Source organism: Equus przewalskii, chromosome 14, assembly GCF_037783145.1.
Source record: "Equus przewalskii isolate Varuska chromosome 14, EquPr2, whole genome shotgun sequence".
NCBI classification, from domain to species: domain Eukaryota; kingdom Metazoa; phylum Chordata; class Mammalia; order Perissodactyla; family Equidae; genus Equus; species Equus przewalskii.
The window spans coordinates 83672115-83697368 of record NC_091844.1 but is presented as its reverse complement, the minus strand read 5'-3'; the positions used below and the strand labels follow the sequence as shown (position 1 = coordinate 83697368).

At 46.0% G+C, this 25254-nt stretch overlaps 1 protein-coding gene across 5 annotated transcripts in view; it reads left to right on the top strand.

Moving 5' to 3' along the window:
* The first annotated feature begins 5720 nt into the window (after nucleotides 1–5720).
* ASAP2 (ArfGAP with SH3 domain, ankyrin repeat and PH domain 2) overlaps nucleotides 5721–25254 on the top strand; it is a 177033-nt gene continuing 157499 nt past the window's right edge. For 4 of the 5 annotated variants that reach the window (XM_070573281.1, XM_070573280.1, XM_070573279.1 and 1 more), the window contains exon 1: nucleotides 5803–5936. In XM_070573281.1, the coding sequence (XP_070429382.1) occupies nucleotides 5811–5936 (126 nt within the window). In that variant the 5' untranslated portion in view covers nucleotides 5803–5810. Of the gene's footprint in view, nucleotides 5937–25254 lie in introns of all 5 variants that reach the window. The other variant, XM_070573282.1, reaches the window with a different exon arrangement.

Genomic DNA, 25254 nt, shown 5'->3' with positions numbered 1-25254 from the left:
GACCTGAAATTGGCCACCCCAAGATATGTCTCTTTGGCATCAGGATTATTTGAGGCTGACTGCTTTTGATAAACTGGGACAGGGAAGGAGGCTCTGAGGAATGGAACTTGCCCTTTGTTAGGACACATTTACATTTGTGGGGTAAATCTCTATCTGTAAAGGGTGCCTCCCTCTCTGTACTAGGAAGAAGAAAGGAGATGACCTTCTCTATAGAAACTCTTAATCAATGCCAAAGGCAAGGACTTAAATCTACATTTTATTGTGCTTGTCTGGTAACCTCCTGTAACTGACTTCCCTCCCCCTCCCAACGTTGGCATCTCCTTAAAGATTAAGCATCTTTCTTTAGGCTGGGAACCGATTGCAGCGCTCATCTGTGATCCCCCAGTCCGAGGTGACACATCTGCCACCCTGCGGCATTCATTGAGACAGCAGACCTATCTGCCGTTTCCATCAAGAGCTGTGCTGACAGAACAGCCTCGTGACTATTGTAAAAGGGACATTTCAATCATATGTGAAACACCCTGTTTGGGGGTATATAACCACTGTGTGCACCCCACTTCTTCGGTGCCCTTTCTTCCTTCGGGAAGAAAGGCCCCAGGCCATGGTTCCTCATAAAGCTTTGTTTAATTTTCTCTTGCTATTCTGTCTCATGTGAATTTAATTCGTTCTCCGGCCAGACGAACCCCCATTTGGGAAGAGGAAATGTCTTCCTCCCCTACAATAGTTTGTAAATACTGGAAGAATATTATTTGAAATATTTTCACTATTCATGTTGTAAAGGCTACAGATAGGACACATTTTACATTTAATCTTTTTTTTTTTTTTTTTGCAATGAGATGCCACTGAAAGGTATAAATAAACAGAGTAATAATTGTGCCCATTTCTCTCAGCAGCATTTTTAACATTTTCTCTATCACTTAATTAAGTTTAGACAATCAACAAAACAATAAATAAGGCCTTCGTTTTTGTCTTTTTTTTTGGGGGGTGAGGAAGATTCACTCTGAGCTAACATTTGTTGCCAATCTTCCTCTTTTTTTTTCACTTGAGGAAGACTAGCCCTGAGCTAACATCAGTGCCAATCTTCCAGTAGTTTGTATGTGGGTCACTGCCACAACATGGCTTGACAAGTGGTATAGGTCTGTGCTTGGGATCTGAACCTGGGAACCCAGGCCAGCAAAGCCGAGTGTGCTGGACTTAACTACTATACCACACGTCCAGCCCCAAGCCTTGATTTTTAGCATTTGCCAGTTTCACTGGTGTAAATACTCCCACCATGGACAATTTCAAGCTACCAGAACGTAGATTTTGGAAGAGATGTGCAGTAGCACACCATTATAGTAGTATTTCTACTGTACAGATACAATCAACAGTTTGCAAAATTCCTGAAAATTTAACAGTCAGTTCTCTGGAGTCAGCTCGAAATGGCTCCAGCATAGTACAGATTATACCTCATTTATCTAAAACTGTCTTTTGCAGTTCAGCAATCAGTGTCACCTATAGAAACTGCGTTGTTAAAATAAAAAAAATGAACAGACCTCAAGTATCTTACTGTGAAGTTAGCTGTGAATGAATCAGTTTGTCATCAACATCCACCAGTTTAACGAAATGACAGCATTCTCAAAAATTAGCTGTAAATGTCATCTAAAACACGCTTATTCTCAAGTGTCTAGGACCAGTGATTAGATTCTCAGTAGTAACATGGCCCTTGTGGCAATTTCCCTCTTGTGCCCAAACTAACACAAAACGTGGATGATGGCATCATAGGATGCTGGTGCAGGAAGGAGCCTTCGAAATTAGCTAGTCCAGCTTCTTTTGTTTCATAAATGAGCTGAGGCCGGTGAGGTTAATTTAATTTACCCAAAGTCACAGAGAAGCAAAGCTGATATCAAAACCTAAGTTTTCATTTGCAAAACAGTTTCTGTGTGCTAATTTTTTTTCCCCCCTAAAGTGCCAAGGTGAGATCACTGTGGTAAATGTATTCAAACTTCTCTCACTTTGGGGACAAATGGGTCCCTCCAGCAACACTGTTTTGGGGAGAGTATTGCTAAGCTGTGGAAGAGAAAATTCTGGCTGTGTTTACGTGTTCACATTACCAGGGTTGTTTGCTGTTCTTTTTCTATTTCATTACACTGTTTACCATAGTTCTTTAAGGCACAGATCTGTCCATTTCAAGAGTAATCATTTACAAATTAATAGCAAGCGAACTGGGTACTTCTTGTGTTAAACCAGTCAACCCTTAGGCAAATTTCAGAGTTAAGAACATATTTTATATCTTGATCTAAGAGTGAAAAATCTCAGGTTCTTGAGAACTGCTGGAGGCAGAAAATTCCTTTGGAAAATGGGCTGTTGGTCAATCTCAATGCGCCGCTGAGAATTTCATTTTTGAGAGGAGAGTTTCTTTCCCCTTCCCCTAGAAATGACAAGTCTGCAACACCATGTTTCTTTTCTTTCTTTTTTTAATAGTACAAGCCTGCAACCTCTTTTCTGAAACCCTTTGTTTCAGATGTGACTGGAACTCAGATTTTTTCAGACTTTAGGAAGGTAATATGGCACATACACTAGATATTCTGAGTCATCTCCAGTGGGGTCTGGGGGCAATACTCCATAATCAAGCATGTTTATATTTTGCAGCAAAACATAAATATGAAGTAGGATAAACAAGACTATAAATAACCTCATAGTTCATTTCAGGTCAACTTACCACTAAAAGTGATTTTAAAAACTTTAGATTTTCAGGGCTTTTTAGATTTTAAAGTTCTGGATAAGGGAGTATTTAGGCCTGTAACGGTGTTATCAGCATGTTCTTCTCTTCATGCATTCAAAAAAAAATGTATGGGGGGGTGGGCACAAGAGGTGATGGGGCACATTTATATGGTGACTGACAAATAATAATGTACAACTGAAATTTCCCAATGTTATAAACGATTATGACCTCAATAAAAAAAAAAGTGTGTGAGTATAAAGTTTTCCTGATCCACATTCAACTTAAATTTTATTGTCATTTGTTGAAAACTACTTGTTCTTGTTATATTAATCTTGAGACACATTAACCATGTTTTGCTCTGATCTTGCTTTAATTCTTGGCTTTTGTGCTGGGCAACGTTTTCTGAGATTCTCAAGGATGGCTGGAGGAATAAATTGCTTTAGTGTTGTACCACAGATGTCCTCTTTGTACCACCACTGGGTTTAGTAATGACTTGCTTTCCACCAGGCTTCTCCTCCACTTGTATAATGCAGTGCAGCTTTGCAATTTTATTTCTGTGGTTACTAAAGTTTCCCATACCTGAAAATTATATTAAACTACCACAAGAAACAAGAACAGGAGTTGCATATAAAGAGAGAACAGAGATGAATACCAAGATTAACTTTTTCCTTGTAAAAGATGTCTTCATCAGTCTGGTTAATGCTGTACAAGATGCCTAGGAAAAGCACTACTTTCCTTTTTTTTTTTTGAGGAAGATTAGCCCTGAGCTAACATCTGCTGCCAATCTTTTTTTTTTTTTTTTTTTGCTGAGGAAGACTGGCCCTGAGCTAACATCCATGCCCATATTCCTCTACTTTATATGTGGGACACCTGCCACAGCATGGGCTTGACAAGTGGTGCATAGGTCCGCACCAGGATCCAAACCAGTGAACCCTGGGCTGACAGAAGCAGAACGTACAAACTTAACCACTGCACCACCAGGCGGCCCGTAATTTCTCTTCTTAAATCTCCATAGCTTGATAATTATTAGTTCTCGAAAAATAAAGACTTGACGAGTCACCCAGGATATTCTCCAATGTCAACAGAGAACAACAACAACAAACTGTAGCTGGAAAACTAGCTAGGAGGGAACAGAATCTGCCTGGTGTAGGAGAGGATGCATTTTCATAAATGATAGGTGCAGGACTTGAATTGTAGAAAGTTGCAAACAGAGGAATCCACCAAAGACACCAAAAGGGAGAAAAAACATAAAGAGTGGAAACAGAGATGCTACAGTTTTTAAAATTGTACCATTGCCTAGTGCAGTGATAAAAGCTAATACATCTATTTCAGAAAGCTAAATTTCACATGCAATGCCACCAAAATACCAAAAGCCATACCTCATGTCTGACCCAAGCTGCCACCTCATGTAGCAAATTCTTACAGGCGGACTTAAAAAAGACTGTTTGACTGGTCCACTGTCCTGTCCTGCTGCATCAGGAGACAGCTTTGTCTGATACATTGAATTTCCAGTGTCTCTCACACTTCCTCCTTTTCAGATGCACAAAAGGTTTTTGTAAAGTTTCTCTTGGTTTTACTGCTGGCAGCTACAGAAACCATGCCACATGCCTGGTGTAGAGTTATAGGGTGTGATTTTATTTGACTAGCGTCTTCAGAGCTTCTGGATTTTTAAAAATAACCATAAAAGCTTCCTTAAGAGCTGTTACATGAAAATCTGTACTAATCCAAACTCTTTACCGGACCAGTTATGTATGAGATTTGCCTGCTGTCGTTGCCTGTTTTCTCTGAAACCACACGAACAAGCTCCTTCTCCTGGTTCCCTCCACTTTCTAAAGGAATTCCGCTTCAGTTATCTTCCCGGGGTGGGGGCCCGGCCTAGTACCCTAAAACTATTTCCAACTAACCCAGAAATGACCTATACTTGTATAAACTTAGGAAACACGAGTGGGACATTTAGCAGGGGACCTGTGAGCACTCTGAAGCGCTCGACTTGTGAGTCAGAGGGACAAGGGTTTGACCCCCGCATTGGGCAATCCACTGTGTACCCTTGGGCAACCTGTTTGTCTTCTATACAAAACAAACAAGCAGGTTATTTGTTTTCCCTGCCTCCTAAGGTTGCGAGGACTAGGTGACTACATGGAGAGCACAGAAGCACTCGCTGTCTGGTCATTTCTCGTTGCTGTCGCCGAGCCCCAAACCGGCGGGCGGGAGCCGCCGGCCGGGCGCGGGCCCAGGGCGGAGCGCGCCGGCCTGTAGGGGGCGAACTCCCCACACTTTCTCCCCCGCCTGGACGGGCACTCCCGGCGGCTTAGGGGGGACACCAAGGAAGGCGCTAAGCCCCGGGTGGGGTAGGGACGAGAGCGGTGGATGTGGCCCGGCCCGGGAGAGAGTCCGGGCGCAGCCTGCGCGCGCCCTCGCGGCCCCGGGGTGAGAGTCGGGGCCTGGGGAGGGCCCTGCCCGCCCGGACCGGCGGCGCGCGCCCTCGAAGGCCGGCGCGCGGCGCGGGGCCCGAACGCCGAGACAATGCGGCGCGCGGCGGCGGGCGAGCGGCTCGGTGGGCCGGGGCGCGCGCCGCCTTCCCTCCTGCAGCCTCAGCTTCCCGGCGGCGGCGGCGGCGAGCGCGCGGATTGGCGGCCCTGCCCTCCGCGCCGCCCCGCCCCGCGCCCGGCCGGCCGCCGCCCCCGGCCCGGACCCGCCCCTCTCCGCCGGAGTCGCTCGGGGCCCGCGGCTGGGTGGCGGGCAGTTCCCGCCGGCTCTGCGCGTCCGCCTCGGGGCTCGCTCGGCAGGGCAGGCGGCGGCGGAGCCCTCGGCGCGGCGCGGCGGGCGGGCGGACGGGCCGGGCCGAGCCGAGCCGAGCTGCGCGGGACTGCGCGCGCCGCTCCTGCTCCCGCCGCCGGGCCCCGCGGGCTGCTGACCCGCGCCCTGCGGCGGCTCCTGCGGCTCCCGCGGCGGCGGCCGGCGCCCCGCGCTTCCCTTTGTCCGCGGGCCGGGCGAGCAGCGCGGCGGCGGCGGCGGCGGCGTCCGAGCGGCCGGTCGGAGCCCGCACGGCGGCTGAGGCGGCGGCTGCCCCGCGGCCGGCGCGCGCCCGCGCCCGCGCGCCGAGGCGATGCCGGACCAGATCTCCGTGTCGGAATTCGTGGCCGAGACTCATGAGGACTACAAGGCGCCCACGGCCTCGAGCTTCACCACGCGCACGGCGCAGTGCCGGAACACGGTGGCGGCCATCGAGGAGGTGAGCAGCGGCGCCGCGGGCCTCGCCGGGCGGGCTGGCGGCTCCGGCCGCAGGTAGCGCCGCGCCCCTGCCCCTGCCCACCGCCCCGCCAGCCGGCCCCCGCCCCTTCCCCGGTCCAGCATCCCGGGAAAAGTTTCTTCTCAGAATCCGGACGCGGCCGGGCCAGCGCTGCCGAAACAGAAGCCCTTTGTTTCGTGTAGGTGGCTCGGAGCAGAGGGCCGATGGCTACCTGCGGCCTTTTGAGACCCCCTCCGTCCCTCGTTTCGCTCGCGCGGCCCGGCCCTTTCCCCCAGCGCGGCCAACTTCGGCCCGAGAGTCGGGGTGGGCGGTGAGCGGGGACCCCCGCGCCCGCCCGGCCGGGCTCGTCGGCTCGCCAGCCTTCCCCGGGCACCCGCCTCCCAACTTGCTCTCGAAGCGCCCCTGCCCGCAGCCCGCCCGGCCTCCGCGCTCTGCCCGACTCTCGGCTCGGCCCGCGGGCAGCCGGCCGCCCGGGCAAGGTGCGCGCACCTTCTCCAGCAAGGCCTGCCCGATGCCGCGCCGCGCCCCGGCCGCGAGCGCTGGACGGCGTGTGAGCAGGGCTTCGGCCTCACGGCCTGCGGTGGCCGCTCCCGGTTACGTGTGTCTTACCTGTTCGAACCCCTGACGCCTCCCTCCCCACCACACTGGGAAAGGCCTGATTTTAGTCAAGGTGCAAAGTCATCGTGCCTGGTGCTAACTAGTGAGCCCTCCACATCCTGCAGACAGAACATTTAGGAGCGGACGGGCTTGGGTCGACAGCCAAAGCAGCAGGCGCTGTCGGAAGGGCAGAGTTTGTAGGTCCAGGGCCGCCGCTGACTGTGTAGTTTGGGGCAGCTCCTCGCCTCTCTGCCCTCATTTTCCTTCCCTATCAAACGGCCCTAGTAAGGCATCCTTGCCGGGGTTGTTAGGAGGGTCAGAGATGCTGTGTGTGAAGTGCTTGGCTCATAATAGGTACTGGTTTACAAGCCACACGTGTGCCAAGATTGAGTAGATGATTAAACATCTCTTGGCCAGAACGTCAAGTTACAGCCTTAAAATGGGGTATTGTAGGTATTTAGAAAAAGATGACTGGGCTAGAGTGAGTGAGGGGAGGTCTCCAGAGAGCTTTAAGTTAAGGGATGGCGTTCATTTTTTTGCCCACTTGAACAAAGCAGCTGCTGTTAGGAATTGCTTGAAAAAAAAATACGGAATGTTTTCCCTTAATGGAAATTTTTGTGTTTGTAGACATAAACAGTCAGTAACAGGCTAACTCTGAAGTAACAGATTCAGCATTCTGAATGTTTTAAGTATAGCTAGGGCATCCTCCTTTCCTCTCTCCCTGTTTTGTAAACGTTTTGTCATAGTGAGTTCTCTGTTCCCAGATCGCTTCATTCTACTCGTATCAGCAAGGCTTAAAAATGATACCTTTAAATGAGGCAGGTGGGCATGGGCCTGAGGAGTCTTTTCAGAAGTGCTGGTTGAAAAGCAAGAGGAGAATTTTCACAGTGTTTTGAAAATACACCATTAATAATGTTTGTGGAATGATTGCAACCAAATGGTAGCTGACTATTTCTAAAGGGAAGGAAGCTTTGTACAGATGCCTTAAAAAAAAAAAAACAACTTGATTGTATTTGAAGTTCTGTTTCTTTTCCCAGTTGCATTTTGTTAAATATTATTAACACTGGCAGATGTTGGAAAGCTAGGCAAATAGGAATTGCTATTAAAATTGGCATGCCCTTTCTCTGATTAATTTTAGTGTACAGTGTATAAATCCAAAGCTCTTTTTGTGTGCTGTGCAGGAGATTACCCTAGACTCAGTTACTGAGCAGATTAAAAAGAGACTGTATTTGGTCATTTTATTAAACTGCAAGCTTGCTCCGTGCTTCCATCTTAGCACAGGAATTGGTTAAAGTCTCAAGGATGAAAAAATTAAAATCATTACAGGTCTGTCTCACTTTAAGCAACTCCAGTATACATAATATGACGATGGTACTCGTGAGCTTGGATTTATGAGAACTAAATTTAAAAACTGTTTACTTTCTAAGAGGAATCACTGTGGACTCCTTTAAATAATGCTCTTTTCCAGGGTGTTTAATGTTCATTCCCGTTACCAAAAGTTGTTCCGTATATGGTTTTATTAACAAATGATGCCCACATATTTTGGTTTTAAACAAGCATCTACTTTTCATACTGAAATGAAACATGAGAGTAGGTATTGTGACATGAACTCACTCATTTGATAGAAATAAACTTAGAATTTGCAAGTCCTTTGTCTTGAGTTTAAACAAATGAGTCATGGAATTAGTGAACATTGTAAATCGATTAACCTTTGTGAACCTGTTATTTCCAATATAGGTTGTGTCTGCTAAAAATCGATTTACAACTGAAATGTGCTTTTTTTGGTATGCAAACCTGTAGCTGGACTACTTGTACTTAGTAGCTATTGAGTCACTACCCTGTGCGATGAACCTCACATTGTTGTGTGTATTCCTCATCTCTGCTTCACACAGGAGGAAGTTGAGGCTTGGAGAGGTTAATTTGCTCGAGGTTATAGAGCTGTTAACTTGAAGCGCTGGAACTGGAATTTGGCTCCATGCTGTTTCCAGAAACGATGCTGCTTTCTGTTACTTTTAATAATGCTGAATTTTCTAAATTACTCCTTTATCAGATAGACCTGGGTTCAAGTTCAGACTCCACCACTTGCCAGTTATAAGAACTTTTGTTTTCCTTAGCTTTAAAGCCTGCATAACAATACCTGTCTACTTCAGAGGGTTGTGGTAAGGGTTTAATAAGATGACACACAGCACAGTACCTGATGGACAACTGGCTTAATAAATGCTAACTGCTTAACAGATTATATTAGAGTTAATCTGCAGACCCTGATGAGGGCCTTTGGCCCCCCAAATGGGATTTACATGGCGGTGGGGGGGTGGTGGTGAGTAGGAAGAGTAGGGAAATGGATGAATGGTTGAATGAGTAAATGAATGGAAAAGACTGTGTCTCTATTAACCCAGGCTTATTTTTTAACTAGTTTGTTGTCTTGGCAGCATGTCAGCACATACCTGTGTTTTAAAATTTTCACTTGGTGGTCACTTTCTCTGTCCCTGGTTGAAATAATTGTTTTGCACAATTTTAGCAAAGTCTGGTGCTGCAACTCAAGTCTGCTCTGTTTTTGGAAATAATGGAAAAAATAAGTAGTTGTGGCATAAATCTGAAAAGTATGCTTTTCCCCCCTTTTTGGGGGTTTTATTTCTGTCTCAGTTTCTTTGAGTCTCTGGGTATTTTGAAATATTCTCAAAATAGGGAAAAATTATATGTATACTTGGAATATTCACGTTTCTAGTTAGACCGTCCTTTAGAGCACCATCCATTCTGCCTTGCTTATTTGGCTTTGTTAGATATGTAGTTTTAAAAATAAATTTGATGTTGACTTGTAAGTATTACAATTTAATCTGCTTCCTTCCGGGGCCATAATTCTCTACTCTGTTGTTCTTGGTTACCTTGGAGATCTCAATGCTGTCACAAGCACAGGGTTCTGACTGCAGGGTGGAAAGGGCATCTGGGCAGCACAGACTCCCCAGGGGCTTTGCTGTCCTTAGGGCCAGAAGCCCCTCCTAGCAGTTATAGTGGGAACCAGGCTAAGTGCTTTTTAGGCAAGAATGTGATTCTCAATCTTAGCGCTTTGTGACTTGTTTGAAAAACAGCTCTTCCAAACCCCAGACTAACAGATTTTGGATCTGTTGTCAGAAGGACATCACCTTCTTTTTTTTTTTTTAAAGGTTGGCACCTGAGCTAACAACTGTTGCCAATCTTCTCTCTTTTTTTTCTGCTTTTTCTCCCCAAATCCCCCCAGTATATAGTTGTATATTTTAGTTGTGAGTCCTAGTTGTGGCATGTGAGACGCTTCCTCAGCGTGGCCTAATGAGCGGTGCCATGTCCACGCCCAGGATCCCAAACGGCGAAACCCTGGGCTGCGAAAGTGGAGTGCGCGAACTTAACCACTGGGCCCTGGGGTCGGCCCCAGACATCACCTTCTTGTGTGGTACATTTGTGTTTTTGGAAGTGAGCTTCTATGGGTCAAACAGGGCCATCTTTTTATGCTGTGTTCCAAAATCTGGATTTATGTGTTTGCAAATTTTTCAGTCATTTAAGGAGGGAATGGTCTTCTCTTATGTTATTTCCATCTCACCCCCCAACCCTCTGGTGGGTTCCAGGCCCTGCTATTCATTCAGTGTTTATTGGGTCCTGCTGTGTGCTCGGTGATGGGATAGAATACCAAGAGGAATATGTTTTCTTTTTGATAGCACCTACAGCTTAGTGGGGGAGACAGACATCCTATAATATAACAAATCAGTGTAATAAAATGTCCAGAATCACAGGTGCCCAGGGATGGGAGTGGTCAGGTGTGCCTGGGGCTGTGGTTAGGGGGCCTTGTATGATGATGTGCAGTTGAGTCGTGAAGGCAAGGCAGTCATCTGTGGGTTACCACGTGCTTTAGTCACTAAGGTATCTCAGTATGGTCTTCCGTCTGTGCCTCCCTGCCTTAGGTAAATATTGATCCACTCCGGAGGTGGTGGCCAACTAGGCCTCTGGTTGAGTTTTCACAGCCACCCAATCCACAGAGGGCTGCTCAGGCCACAATTTGGAGTAATCCTGATTCTTCTCTTACACTCCACATTTCTAGGCACTGATGCCTTTCTTCGTAAAGCATGTGTTCTAGACCTGCACTGTCTAATGTAGTAGCCTAACATTAAAAATTCACTTTTTCAGCTGCCCTAGCCACATTTCACGTGCTCAGTAGTCACATGTGTATTGGACAGTGTAGATTTAGAACATTTTCTTTTTTTTTTTTTTTTGAGGAAGATTAGCCCTGAGCTAACTACTGCCAATCTTCCTCTTTTTGCTGAGGAAGACTGGCCCTGAGCTAACATCCATGCCCATCTTCCTGTACTTTATACGTGGGACGCCTACCACAGCATGGCTTTTGCCAAGCGGTGCGATGTCTGCACCCGGGATCTGAACCAGTGAACCCTGGGCCGCTGAGAAGTAGCACGTGCGAACTTCACCGCTGTGCCACCGGGCTGGCCCCTAGAACATTTTCATCATTGAAGAAAGTTCTATTGGGCAGTGGAGTTTTAGACCCTTGTAACTAAGAATAGTCCACCGACCAGCAGCATTAGCATCACTTGGAGCTTGTTTGAAATGCAGAATCTTAGATCCCACCATAGACCTGCTGAGTCAGAATATATGTTTTATAACATCCCCAGGTGCATGGTATGCACATTAAAGTTCAGGAAGCACTGCTCTAGACTGTGAGGCCTGGCCACACATTAGAATCACTTGCGGGCGTCTGTGGAACAGAGATGCCTGGCGCACTCCCTGAAGTTCTGACTTAATTGGTTTGGGTGGGGCCTGGAACTTTGGCACTTTTTAAAGCCTTTCCCCAAATGGGGTTGATAGTCACCCAGAAAACAGATAATTATGTAATGTGGTGTCAGATAGTGATACGTGCTATGAAGAAAAGTTAGGCAGAATACAGGAATAGAAAGTGCTTTGGAGATCAGGCAACTGAAGTCGGGAAAGGCCTCTGCAAAGATGTGTCTTAGAGCAGAGCCCAGAGTGCAGTGAGGAAGCCAGCCAGGGAAGAGCTGGAATCGAAGAACAGCATGTGAAGAGGCCCAAAGATGCGAATGTTCTTGGGGCATTTAAGGACAGAAAGGAGGCCAGTGTTGGAGGAGAGAAGCGGGTGGGGGAGAGAAGGAGGAGGGATGAGCAGGGCCGCATCACGCAAGGCCTTACTAGTCTTGGGGAGGGAGTCGGATTTTGTTCTCACGTCATGGGAAGCTGTTGGAGGGCTTGAACAGGGAATAAGATGATCTGATTTACATTTTAAAAATCTCCTGGTGGTTGTTCCAGGGAGAATAGACTAGCAGGGCATGAGAGAGAAGAGGGAGACCTCTTGGGGGCTGGGGGTCTATTGCAGTCATCCAGGCAGGAGGGTCTTGGACTAGGTGCTGGCAGTTCGGGTACTGAGAGGTCCGATTGAGATCCATCGTGCTGACGGATAGTTGTGTGTGCTGGGGATTAGGTGAGCAGAACAAGAGTTCCTGCCCCAACAGCCAGGTTCACTCAGGCTGCCTGAGGAATGGGCCTCCCAGTCTCCCCATGGTGAAAACGGCACTTTGGTGCTCCTTAGTGTCAGTGTCAAGGCCAGCTGTGTGCCGTTCAACACGACTTGTTGAAGAACCTGTGTTGGGACCAATCTGGAGTATTTATTTTGTTTTGTGGCAGACGCCGATCAGGGAGACGTTAAAGCAGAGCTCTAAGTGTAGACAAGGACTGGCAGGCACATTTGCTTCTCCCCTCTGTGGTTTCTAGCCAGATGATAGATGATGACACTTTTTGGTCTGTTGAATGCTTGGGATGTTGGCCCTGGTTCAGCTCCCCAAACACTCCTCTTTCCCTACGAAAAAGAGGTGGAGGATTTACCGAGTTATCATCCCCCCATAGGATCCTACCTCGTTCGCGCAAACTTTTCTATGTCATGTGGCCTTAAAGCAGATTGCCAGGGCCCTTCCGTGCTTTCATGTCGTTATTTTATCAGTGGGAACGATGTTATGGAATAAGTGGACTGTCAATTGGAATGCTTGGAGTATATTTTCTTTTTTTTTTTAAGATTGGTCTTGAGCTAACATCTGTTGCTAATCTACCTCTTTTTTTTTCTCCTCCCCAGATCCCCAGTACATAGTTGCATATCCTAATTGTACATCCTTCTAGTTCTTCTGTGTGGGATGCTGCCTCAGCGTGGCTTAATGAGTGGTATGTAGGTCCGTGCCCAGGATGCGAACCACTGAACCCTGGGCTACTGAAGCAGAGTGTGTGAACTCAACCATTACGCCACTGTGCCAGCCTCTTGAGCTGTATTTTCATTTGTATTTTGTTATGTTGACTTACTGATTCATAAATGTATATTGGGCACCTACCAATATGTTGTCACTGCCGGGTGCCAGGGATGTGAAAGCAGACAGGACTAGCTCCTTCCCTATAAAGCACTTATATTCTCATGTTTTGTGTGCAGTTATATTTTATCCTCTTAACCTTTTTTGTGGCATGGACCCCTCTGACACTCTGGTGAAGGTGGAGGACTCCTTTTAGATGCTTTAATGCATCAAATAAAATACATAGGATTTCAAAGGAAACCAAATATATTGAAATTCAGTTAGCAAAATGTTTAAAAGATCCGTGTCATGCTAATTATGCTTCTTTACTAAAGCGTTAAATATCAAGATTTGGTAGTGGGTGTAATAAATACTTTAATTTTGAAGTACTGATGACTGTAAGCAATGTTGTCAGATATTTCTAACAACTTTAAAGTTATATTAATGTATCTTTTATTGGAGTCAGGTATTGCTAATACTGTTATGGTGTGTTGTGTACATGGTGCGTTGCATACGTTAACAATTGAAGAAAATGCTCACTTTCAGTTAGGGGCCAGTGAAATCCAGATGTAATTCTTTTATCCAGTCCAAGTTTATGACCCCTTGCATTCAGATTGAGTTCTAGGCTTGATGGTAAGATTCTTTTAATTAATTGTTTTTTGGAATGAGTGATGACTCTGTAACAATGCTGTTGGAGTTGGTTCTTAGAGTCTAGCTGAGAAGAGTTATGCCCTAAGCCGGTGTTATAATTATCAAGTAGTAAAGGTGTCTAGAGGAACTCAGAGGTGGTGGGTAGAGCTGTCAGATGTGGTTTGACAGCCATGGTGCACTCTGCACTTTTTCAAGGTCGGAGCGTGACAGTTTCTCATAGGGTCCCACGGGTTGGTTGGTACACTGATGCATGCCCTGGAGTTCAACAAAACTGCAAACTGCATCTTTAAGTCCTGCAGTTAGGACTTAAAGTTAGGGCTTTTAAACTGTAGTTAGGGCTGCAGAGAGGCAGCCCAGCTCTCCTGTTTTTACCTTTGTTGTTTTTTTGAGCATGTCATACACTGTCCTTGACTCTGTAGGGCAAGCTTGATTGTGAAGCCATAGTAGATTTACAAGTGCTTTCTGCCCGGAGTTTTAAGAGAGACTGTGCAGTGTGCGTTGTTTTCGGTGAGGTTGTGTATTGAAATGATGCTGTTGTTCCCTGAGTGGGATATCCAGAGCATGGCTGAAGTGTTATCATCAGTCACTGTTGTTTTCCTCCCCCTTGTCTGTTCTTTCTAGCATTTACTGGATTCTTACTGTGTGCCAGGTATGCTTTAAATTCTTTACCTGTATTAACTATTAAGTTGTTTAATTACTACAAAAACCCTGGAAGTCCAGAGAACTTAAGCCACTTTACCAAGATTGCAGAGCTAGGATGTGGTGGAGGCAGGATTCAAGCTCAAGCATTTTGACACGAGAGTCTGCTGCTCTTAGCAGCCAACTGCCTCTGTAGAGCCTGGGCCAGAAAAGGCCCTCCGTGTTGATGCCTCGGTGACCAGCATGACTTCTCTCTAGCTGTTGGTTTTAGTAAGTCACGTCTGTGTATTTCTTGAGTGGATGCTTCTGGGAGATCCTGGCTGCTGTGCTGTTTCCTCGGTGCTTGTTGCTGCAGAAATGGTTCCTCTTTACTCTCTTCGCTGCTCTGCTGACATGCCTAGCCCTGTGGAGCCGAGTGGCCCCGGGGCATTGCTCACACTCTGGCAGGAGGCCTGCCCTACTAACGGGATTACTAATGATGTCATCTTTCCCCTCTATGCTGAAGATGGCTTTGTCAATAGATTTTATATACAAATGCTGTCAATACAATTGAGTGGCTGATGAAGACAGTTCCCTCTGATGATGAATTCTCTTGCCTTTTAGGATTCTAGCCGAGTGATCAAGACTTTGCGGCTTCTTTCCCTAGCATCCCAGAAGAAATCACATTTTTATTATAGTTTTTTTTTTTAAACACTGCCTACAACACTGGCTGAGATTTCTTTGAGCCTTAATTCTGCGCTGTGTTTTAAATTGATTATTGAATCCTCAACTATCCTGTGAGATAGGTCCTGTTGTTATCTCTATTTTATAGTTAAAGAAACCAAGGCTCGGACAAGTAAGTTCCCTGACTGCAGGTCTCTGTCCCACCACTAGCAGTTGATGGAACCAGGAATCCCAGCTATACTGAGATTAGCGTTGTGCTCTTAGAGGTCTTACTCTTTGTAGTTCTCTCTCTTTTTTTTTTTTTTGAGGAAGATTAGCCCTGAGCTAACTGCTGCCAACCCTCCTCTTTTTGCTGAGGAAGACTGACCCTGAGCTAACATCTGTGCCCATCTTCCTCTACTTTATGTGTGGGACGCCTGCCACAGCATGGCTTGCCAAGTGGTGCCATGTCCACACCTGGGATCTGAACCGGCGAACCCCGGGCCGCCGAAGCGGAACGTGCACACTTAACTGCTGTGCCACTGTGCCAGTCCCTCTTTTTAGTTCTTTGATGCATCAACTGACCTCTGCATCTGGGATTTCTTTTGCCTGTGAAGGTTCCTCTTTAGGTGTTTGTATGGGGTTCTTTGTAGTTTTTTTTTTTAAGATTTTATTTTTCCTTTTTCTCCCCAAAGCCCCCTGGTACATAGTTGTATATTTTTAGTTGTGGGTCCTTCTGGTTGTGGCATGTGGGACACCGCCTCAGCATGGCTTGAAGAGCGGTGCCATGTTGGCGCCCAGGATCTGAACTGGCGAAACCCTAGATGGCTGCAGCAGAGCGCTCGAACTTAACCACTTAGCCACGGGGCCGGCCCCGTATGGGTTTCTTGAGTGTAGGTTGATAATTGTTGACCTTCTGCAGGCCAGTCCCCATTGTTGTTGAATTAGAGAACGTGTGATGGCCCAGACATGGTCATCAGACACTAACCCCTGGGGAAGTCCTTAGCATCAGAGGTGTTTATTAAGTGGCTTTAACTGCCATGGAGTGATTAAAAGGACAGTTCTGGCCCCCTTAGAGCTGAGGGACTGAGACCACCGTCACAGCTGTGTGGAAAGGACTCCAGAGCCCCATAGGCAGTGATGAGATGCATACAGTATTCCCTCTTTGTCAGCAAATCTGTGTTTTGAGAGTTGGCCACAGAAGGGTGACTCACAGATGTGGCGAGTCTAGGCAGAGTCGGCCGAGGAGTCAGCACCCTCTTGCCAGTTAGGGGACTTTGGGGAGATTCTGAACAGAAGCGGGGATGTTAAGTCCTTGTATTAAATTTATTCCTCTGATAGCCTTGACCTGTTAGCTGACCAGCTCTTGGACCTCGGACAGGCGATTCACTGGTCCGGTCCTGGGGCTCTCCAGGTCTTAGCATTCTGTGTCTGCAGCTCTCGGCAACACACCTGCCTCTGGCCAGTCTTTACTTTTTCTCACCATGTTCTCTGCTTTGGCTTTCTCTTGGCTATTCACATTCATACTTTTCAAGAGGTTAGAGGTGAAAGTAAACTTGACCTCTTCCATTCACCTCTTTAAAGATTCCCTCCCCTTGAGCTGGAATTTCTTTGGGTGCGTTGCTAGTTTAAGTTTGGAACAGCTGGGCTGCATAGTTTGCACCCTTCTCACCTTCTAGCGCTTTTGCAGTCTTAGCTGCGGTCTTGGTCTCTGGATTATATCTCGGTTGTGCTTTGCTTCTCTGGTGAAAAACAGGTTGTGTTAATGATCATGAGGTTTTACAATCATTAAATAATTTGGACTGTTGAACTTTAAGTAAATACTGATTTTTCTGATACATCAGGTTCTAATAGCTTTTCTCTTGGTTCTGGGGGAGCCGGTTCTTATCATTGGAAGATGTGGTCTCCGTTAAGCAGCCTTGTGGAATTGGTTGTGTTTATATGGCGGAGTGGAAAGAGTGCTAGCCATGGAGCTAGAAGAGCTGATTCTGGTTCTCGTTTGGCCTCCACTTTGCTATATGACCTTGGGCAAGTCACTGCCCTGAATGTCTGGTCTCTAAAATATGGGATTTGGACTAGTTGATCTCTCACTGCCCTCCCCAGCCTCAAAATCACATACATTGGGTTTGAAGTGGCTCTAGAATAAATGGCGGGAATGAAAAATCAGCAAGGAATGGCTAGTTTGTATTCCTGAAAAGAAAACATAGGTTCTGAATTATATCTTGAAGTTGAATTTTGTTAAAAAAAAACTTTTCTGTGCCTTCCTGAGGCACTTATTTTTTGTTGTTGCTTTTTTTCAAATTGATGTACAATTCACCCTTAAAATTCCATAAAAATTCACCCTTTTAAACTGTCCGATTCTGTGATTTTTTTTGGTATATTCACAAAGTTGCGTAGCCATCACCACTATCCAATTCCAGAACGTTTTCATCACCCCAGAAAGGAACCTCATACCTGTTAGCAGTAACTCTTCATCCCCCTTTCTGTCAGCCCCTGACAATCACTATTTACTTTCTGTCTCTATGGATTTGCCTATTGTAGACATTTCATATAATAAGATTTGTATGATGGAGTCATACAATATGTGGCCTTTTGTATCTGGCTTCTTTCACTTGGCATAATGTTTTCAAGATTCTTCCAAGTTGTAGTATGAATCTATACTTTATTCCTTTTTTTGGCTGAACAATATTCCATTGTATGGATAGACAACATTTTGTTTATCCATTCATTAGGTGATAAACATTTGAATTGTTTCTACTTTTTGGCTATGTGAATAATGCTGCTGTGAATATTCTTGTACAAGTTTTTGGGTGGACATATGTTTTCTCTTGGGTATATACCTAGGTGTAGAGTTTCTGGGTCATATGGTAACTCTCTGTTCAACTTTTTGAGGAACTGCCAGACTGTTGTCCAAGAGGCCACGCCACTTTCCATTCCCACCAGCAGTGCGTTAGGGTTCCAATTTCTCCACAGCCTTGTTGACACTTGGCATTATCCGTCTTTTGTTTTATGGTTTTTTTTTTTGGATTGGCACCTGAGCTAACAACTGTTGCCAATCTTCCTTTTTTTTTTTCTGCTTTTTCTCCCCAAATCCCCTCAGTACATAGTTGTATGTTGTAGTTGTGGGTCCTTCTGGTTGTGCTGTGTAGGACGCCACCTCAGTGTGGCCTGACAGGCGTTGCCATGTCTGCGCCCAGGATCCGAACCAGCAAAACCCTGGGCCGCCAAAGCGGAGCGCATGCACTAAACCTCTCGGCCATGGGGCCAGCCCCTGTCTTTTTGATTATAGCCATCGTAGTGGGTGTGAAGTGCTATCTCATGGACTTGATTTGCATTTCCCTGATGGATGGTTAATGGTGTTGAACGTTGTTTTGTGCGCCTATGGCCATTTGTATATCTTCTTTGGAGAAATACCTTTTCACATCCTTTGCCTGTTTTTAAATTGTTATTTGTCTTTTTATTGTTCAATTGTAAGAGTACTTCATATATCTAGAAACTAGACTCTTAACAAATATATGATTTGTAAATATTTTCTCCCATTTTGTGAATCATCTCTTTACCCACTTGATGGTGTCCTTTGAAGCACAGAGTTTTTAATTTTGATGACGTCTAGAATACCTACCTTTCCTTTGGTTACTTGTGCTTTTGGTGTCATATCTAAAAAACTGTTTCCTAAAATAATGTCATGAAGATTTATGCCTGTATTTTCTTCTAAGAGTTTTATAGTTTTAGCCCTTACATTGAAGTCCTTGATCCATTGTGAGTTAGTTTTTATCTCTGATGTGAGGTAGGGATCTAGGTAGGGATTCATTCTTTTGCATGTGAATATCCAGTTGTCCCAACACCATTTGTTGAAAAGAGTATCCTTTCGCCATTGAATTTTCTTGGTACCCTTTTTGAAAATCAATTGATCTTTGATGTATGGGTTTATTTCTGGACTTTCAATTCTGTTCCATTGATCTTTATGTCTGTCCTTATGCTGTTACCACACAGTGTTGATTACTGTAGGTTTATGGGTAAGTTTTTAAATCAGGAATTGTGAGTCTTTCAACTTTTTTCTTCTTTTCCATTATTGTTTTGGCTATTCAGGGTCCCTTGCATTATCATGTGAATTTTAGGATCAACTTGTCAATTTCTGCAAAAAAAGCAAACTGGGATTTTGAAGGGCATTGCATTGAATCTGCAGGTTAATTTGGGGAGTGTAGACATCTTAACGATCCATCATAACAACTTCCAATCTATTAACTTGAGATGTTTTTCCATTTATTTCTTTAATTTGGTTTAACAGTGTTTTATAGTTTTCAGTGTGTGGTCTTGTGCTTCTTTCTTTCTTTCTTTTTTTTTTTTTTGAGAAAGATTAGCCCTGAGCTAACTACTGCCAATCCTCCTCTTTTTGTTGAGGAAGACTGGCCCTGAGCTAACATCCATGCCCATCTTCCTCTACTTTATACGTGGGACGCCTACCACAGCATGGCTTTTGCCAAGCAGTGCCATGTGTGTACCCAGGATCCAAACTGGGGAACCCTGGGCTGCTGAGAAGCAGAACATGCGAACTTAACCACTGTGCCACCGGGCTGGCCCGTTCTTGTGCTTCTTTTGTTAAATTTACTCCTAAATATTTTAGTCTTTTTGATGCTATTGTAAATTGAATTGTTTCCTTAATTTCATTTTTGGATTATTCATTTCTAGTGTTTAGAAATACAATTAATTTTTGTATATTGATTGTATATCCTGCAGTCTTGCTGAGCTTGTTTATTGGCTCTAATAGTTGTGTGTATATGCCTTTGGATGTTCTGTATATATGATTGTGTCATCTGCAAATAGAGAGAGTTTTATTTCTTCTTTAACAAATTTGGGTGCCTTTTATTTCATTTTATTGCCTAGTTGCTGGATCAGTTCTTAATCATCTTTAAATGCCCAATGGGTTGCACAGAAGAGGGGCTCAATAGCTTAATGAATGACTGACTTTGGTGTTAAGAAAACAGTTTGTGTTTACAGCTGAAATTCCTAATATTTCATTTGTTTTGTTCCTTCTCACTTGGGCTCTGAGGATACTGAGAAAATTGGAAGATTTGCCTGCTTGGTCTCTGGTTGTAAAGTAAGTTAGTGGAACTGTCACTCGCATTGGTAAGTGGGTTTCAGATATTTGCCTCATTCAGCTGGGTGTTCGGTATCACCTGGGAGGTGTACGGCCCAGGAGCCAGGCCTTGTCGTCCCTGCTGCAGCAAACTTTGCACAGCCCATTGTTCTTGCCTGTTACTGTCGCTTTTTGGTTGCTTCTCGCTATAAGCACCACCTTGATTTGTTCACGGTGGAGACCACTCGCTTCTTGACAAAAGGTGTGATTGTTGAGATTCCTGCTTTTTTTCTCACCTTGTAAATTCTCTTGTTTTTTTTTTTTTTGGCAAATAGGAATGAGGTGTGTTTACTACTCGGGCTGTTGGGCTGTCAGAACCTGTAGCTTTTGTGTGTTGGTTGTAGCTTGCCAGGTCTCAGGCCTTTAATTCGGAGGAGGTACCTTTGCCCCCAGGGAGAGCCCACGTAAAAATCAGGGGGTAGGCAATGTGCTTCTTCACCTTTTCCATCCTCCTCTTCTTTCCTCCTCCACGCTCCTGTTTCTGTCTTTTCCTTGGGGACCAGGTTGCTTATGCTGCAATCTCGGCAGTGTCTGCAGCTTAAATTCTCACCTACCCTGTTTCCCCCGCCTTCTCTCTTACCTTCACTCCCTCAGTCTATTTCCAGACCCTCGGGGCCCTCTGTTTTCGTTTTAAAAGAGGAAATTCCAGCCAGAGGAGACTCAAGAGAGAAGCTTTAATTGGGATTTCAGGCCAGGCCTTCCTTCCTAGTCTCTCCAGTCACCCTGGTGAGCTGCTGCTCTGGGGATGACATTTAATGTTGGCCTCCTTTCCCAGCACCCTGCCTCCCCTCAGTTTTCCAGAACTGGGATTATTGTTCTGTCTTTTAAAAATGATTTATTATCTTCTCTAGCCATGTGGAAGGAGCTTAATTTTAGAAGTGCACGGTTTTCTTCTTTATGGTCAGAGCAAAGTAAAGGAGGTTTGATTGATCTTATGACAAAATTGCTTTAGCCGTAGCTGATAGGAAATCTGTTAAGGGCTCCTCTGTTTGATTTGCTCTTTTAATTTATGAACCTCCTTGTGTCCCTCAAGCATCTGTGCACAAAGCCAGTGAGGCCCGATATGTGACGTTGGGGGCTTTATTTCCGCTTGATACAACATGAGTTGCTACAGGATTCTGACACTTTGTTAAACTTTGGGTTGAATTAGGGAGTAACATTGTCAGCAAATGAGTGTTTCCGAAATTTGTTATTGTTTTTCCAAAGGAAAGTATACTATTAGGTTGAATAATTAAAGGCACTGACCATAGGGCATGCATTAGAGCCTGGAAGTAGACGAAAAGACCCCCATGTAAGAGTAAAATAGCTACCATGAAGCCCATTTTGTTTCTCTGTAGGTCAGGGTCATGTCATCCTCAGGGTTCTAGAAAAGACCCATATAGTCAAATGGAAAGAGCAGAGACCGATGCTCAACAGCTGAGGCCAGTGGACGGGAGGGAAAGAGAGAATTAGATTCACTCAGAAGTGTGGGGCCACCCCTCCTCCAGGAATCCCTGAGGGTCTCGCGACCCCACGTTTAAGAAGAGTCCAAATCAGTGCCCTCTGCTGTGGTGGGCAGGGAAGTGTGTAATCCGCTGAGGAGAGTTTGCGTGAAAATAGGTTTTGAGTTTTACTGGGTAATTTTGATGAGCTTTAGTTCACTGAGGAGATTGATTTCTGTGGAACAACTCTTTCCTTTGCTGTTGGCTGAACGAGGCATTTAGTATGCTCCGTATAGGGTTTGGGCCATGGCAGAATGACGTAGAGATCTGTTTCTGGAAGACACAGACTTACGTGGGGACAGCCCTTGGCCCTTGGACGTCTGCTGTTAAGGAGTGTGAGGAGAGGGGCAATTGGCCATATGGTTCCCTGTCTGACCTCAGACTATTTTGGCACTTCCTTTTTGGGGTGAGAGAGCCTCAAAATCCAGAGTTCCCCCTGCCTGCAGTTCCTGGCTTTCCTGTTGGACCCTCAGAGCAGACTGTGGGTGGGCCTGGGATAAGGATTAGATTTTACTTCTCTTGGAGTCCTCAGAGCCCGGCGTGGTGCCCAGTACATGGTTCTCAGAAAATGTCTGTTGAATGTGAAGGTCTAGGTTATCTTTTTGATTTTGTGATTTTATATTTTTCCCTTCAAAAAGCTTGCTGTATGTTTAGAAATAAATTCATTTTGATTTGCAAAGTCAAGATTGTCATGTCATGTTTTGAAATAGGAATCTTTTTAAGAATTATCAAAAGCTGTGCTCTATAAAGCATCTCAATCAATATCTAATTTCTTCATTGAAAAATATATTAGTTCTGCCTTTTCTTCTGTGAAATCTTCCCTGACATGCCCAGTCCATCAGAACCACTTCTCTGAATTCTTTTTTTTTAAAGATTGACACCTGAGCTAACAACTGTTGCCAATCTTTTTTTTCTCCCCAAATCCCCCTAGTACACAGTTGTATATTGTAGTTGTGGGTCCTGTGGCGTGTGGGATGCCACCTCAACATGGCGTGCCGAGCAGTGCTATGTCCACGCCCAGGATCTGAACCAGTGAAACCCTGAGCCGCCGAAGTGGAGCATGCGAACTTAACCACCTGGCCATGGGGTCGGCCCCCTGAATTCTTGAAGCAGTGACTCTCTGACTCACTTTCTTGGTCCCTTTTTATCCGTCTGTCCATCCATCCGTCTGTCCATTTATCCATCCATTGATCCATTGATCCTCAATTGATCAGTCCACCTGTCTTTCGATCTGTCCATCCATCCATCCATCCATCCTTGGGACAGACCTGGGGTGGCTCTCATGCTCCGAAGCTTGGAGTGTTCTGCAGCTGTGAAGTGTGGTGGTCCACAGCAGCTGTAGGTGCTCCTTGTGTGCTGGGGGGTGGCCCTTGCTTCCCTCCTCAATGCTTGTGCCCTTCTGTAGTGCGGGACTCTCCTCAAAGGAGGACAAAGGAATGGTGCAGCTTGGGTCGAGGTGTGTAAGTTGGAACAATGCAAGTTCAGGGCACTCAGAGTTGTCCTTGTTGGTCAGGGCAGAGGTTGGCAGACTACAGCCCACAGCCTGTTTTTGAATGCAAAAAAAAGTAAGCTAAAAATGGTATTTACAGTTTGTTAAAAAAAAAAAAATCTGAAGACTATGCAACAGAGACTGTGTATATGCGGCCAGCAGAGCCTAAAATATTTACTCTCTGGCCCTTTACAGAAAAAGTATTCCCACACCTGGGTGAGAGCATTGGGTGTGAGTATAGAGCGTCTGTCCTAACCTGGACAGAATGTTTGGGGTGTAAGGAGACGTAAAGTCGCTTAGTCTAGTGTCCACATATTACGTGAGCTCCTGTTTTAAACATCCCTGCTTGCTGCACTGGCCGGGTACTTGCTCCCTGTGGAAGCAGCCTTCTCCACCCAAGGTTGTTGGGAAACATCTAAGGCTTTTGAGTAGGGGAGTGAAGTGAACAGAGCTGGGCTTAAGGAAGACTGATTTGGCAATGGGAGTGTGGTGAGAGGGTCAAAGGGGAGAAGGACCTGAGACAGGGAGCCCAATAGAGAAGCATTGGCCCCTGCCCTGGGAAGTGGTCACTGGGGCCTGAATTAGGACATTGGGTATACAAAGGAAGGGGCATATTGCAAGGTAGTTAGATGATGGCCATTCACTTGTCAGACCCGTCTTCTAGTTTTGGATTGGTTTGTGATTGTTGGTTTAGGCCTTCATTCCTTCCTTCGTTCAATACGCAGAGCACCTGCTGTATACCAGGCCCCAGGCTCTGCAGAGTTGCTGCCTTGAAGGGGCTCACGAGCTGGAGGGAAGCAGAAAGAGTGATTCTGCCAGGGGGAGGAGAAGGGAAAGTTTCAGGAAGGAGGTGGCAGCACATAAGCTCCTCGAAGACAAAAGTGGTTTCACATGTGTGCTTACTTGAGGGTGCGTTTCCGCCCAGTGCCTTGATGAGTAGGGGCTCTGAAGGTTGAGCATCTGATCCAGCAGCTGGCCACATATGTATAGTGCTGTATACTGCAGGTGAACATTATAACACCATCTTGTCTCTACCCTTACGGAACTTACCATTTAAAAAGAAAAGATCAACCATTAATTTATTCATTCAATACCTGTTCATTTTATATAAGGCCTGTTATATACCTAAGCACACATGTGCAGAGTAATCCCCAAGTGTATGAAGGGAGCCGGGTCATCTCCCTTAGGCCATGCAGGGCTCGGCACAGGTTTACCTGCCACCCACCTCTTGAGGTTTTTTCCTCCGAACACCCTTTGCCTCATTTCTTGATCTGAGAATGTCCATTAATGACTTGGAAGGCACCTTCTGGCTTGGGGATTCTGTAATTTCGAAAGTCCAGCCTACTGCCTGCTGCGGGCCGTAGTAGAGGAAGGTGGGTGGGGTAGGCCACGCTAAAGTCAGCCTGCTCTGAACTCTGACCTCTGCCACAAGGTCCTCCTTGGCTCCACAGGAGGGATCATCCTGTGTTCTTCTCTCCCTCTCCTCTCCCTCTTCAGACTGGCCCGTTGGCCCCAGGGACGAGTCTGAGTGGCAGGGAGGACTCAGGAAATAGGTCACAGGGAGCTTGGAAAAAACGAAGAACCTGCTGCCCATCCACTAACTTGTCAGCAATCCACAAACCCTTGGATCTTCCCATGTCTGACCTCACCAGCATGTGCTGTCTCCAGATGCCACCTCGCCAGCTCTCAACCCAGGGATGAGCAGTGCCTGGTGGTCTGGAGAGAGATTGCGGGCCGGGCACCCACCTGACCTGATGGAGGGATTGATGCGAGCCTGGGAGGCATGAGGGTAGGGTGGAACAGGGTGATTGTGAGTGGAGCCTGGCCCAGAGAGGTGAGGGGAGTTGGTTTGCACACAGGGCAGGATGTTCACGGCTGCTCCCTGGTGAGGGAGAGTCCTGTGCTGGAGGACTGTCAGATGGCAGAGGATTTCTTCCTCCCAGGGGATCTAGAATCCTACTCATCTACCTCCCAGGTCCTTCCCCAGCCCTACAGTGCCTAGAAGTTTCCATTTATCACTAGTAGCCTCTTTTAACTCCATCTCCTGCATGTTTAGGGCACCCAGCCTCAGTTGCACCCTTCAGCTCTTCATTACATGGGGGCACGCTGAAGGGAGGGACTTGGTGTTACACACCCTGTGTCCTGCAGTGCCCGATGCTGAGGCCCTCCCTGAATATCGTTCAGTGATTAATCTCGTATGAAACAAGGCCACCATTCGCACTGTGGGCCTCTTTCCTGTGTTTGTGTTCTTATTTCCTGCACCCAAACTGCAAACTCCCCAGAGCAGGAGCTCTTTTCTTATAACAAGCTCGTGTTTTTATTTATACTTGACTATTTTCAACAC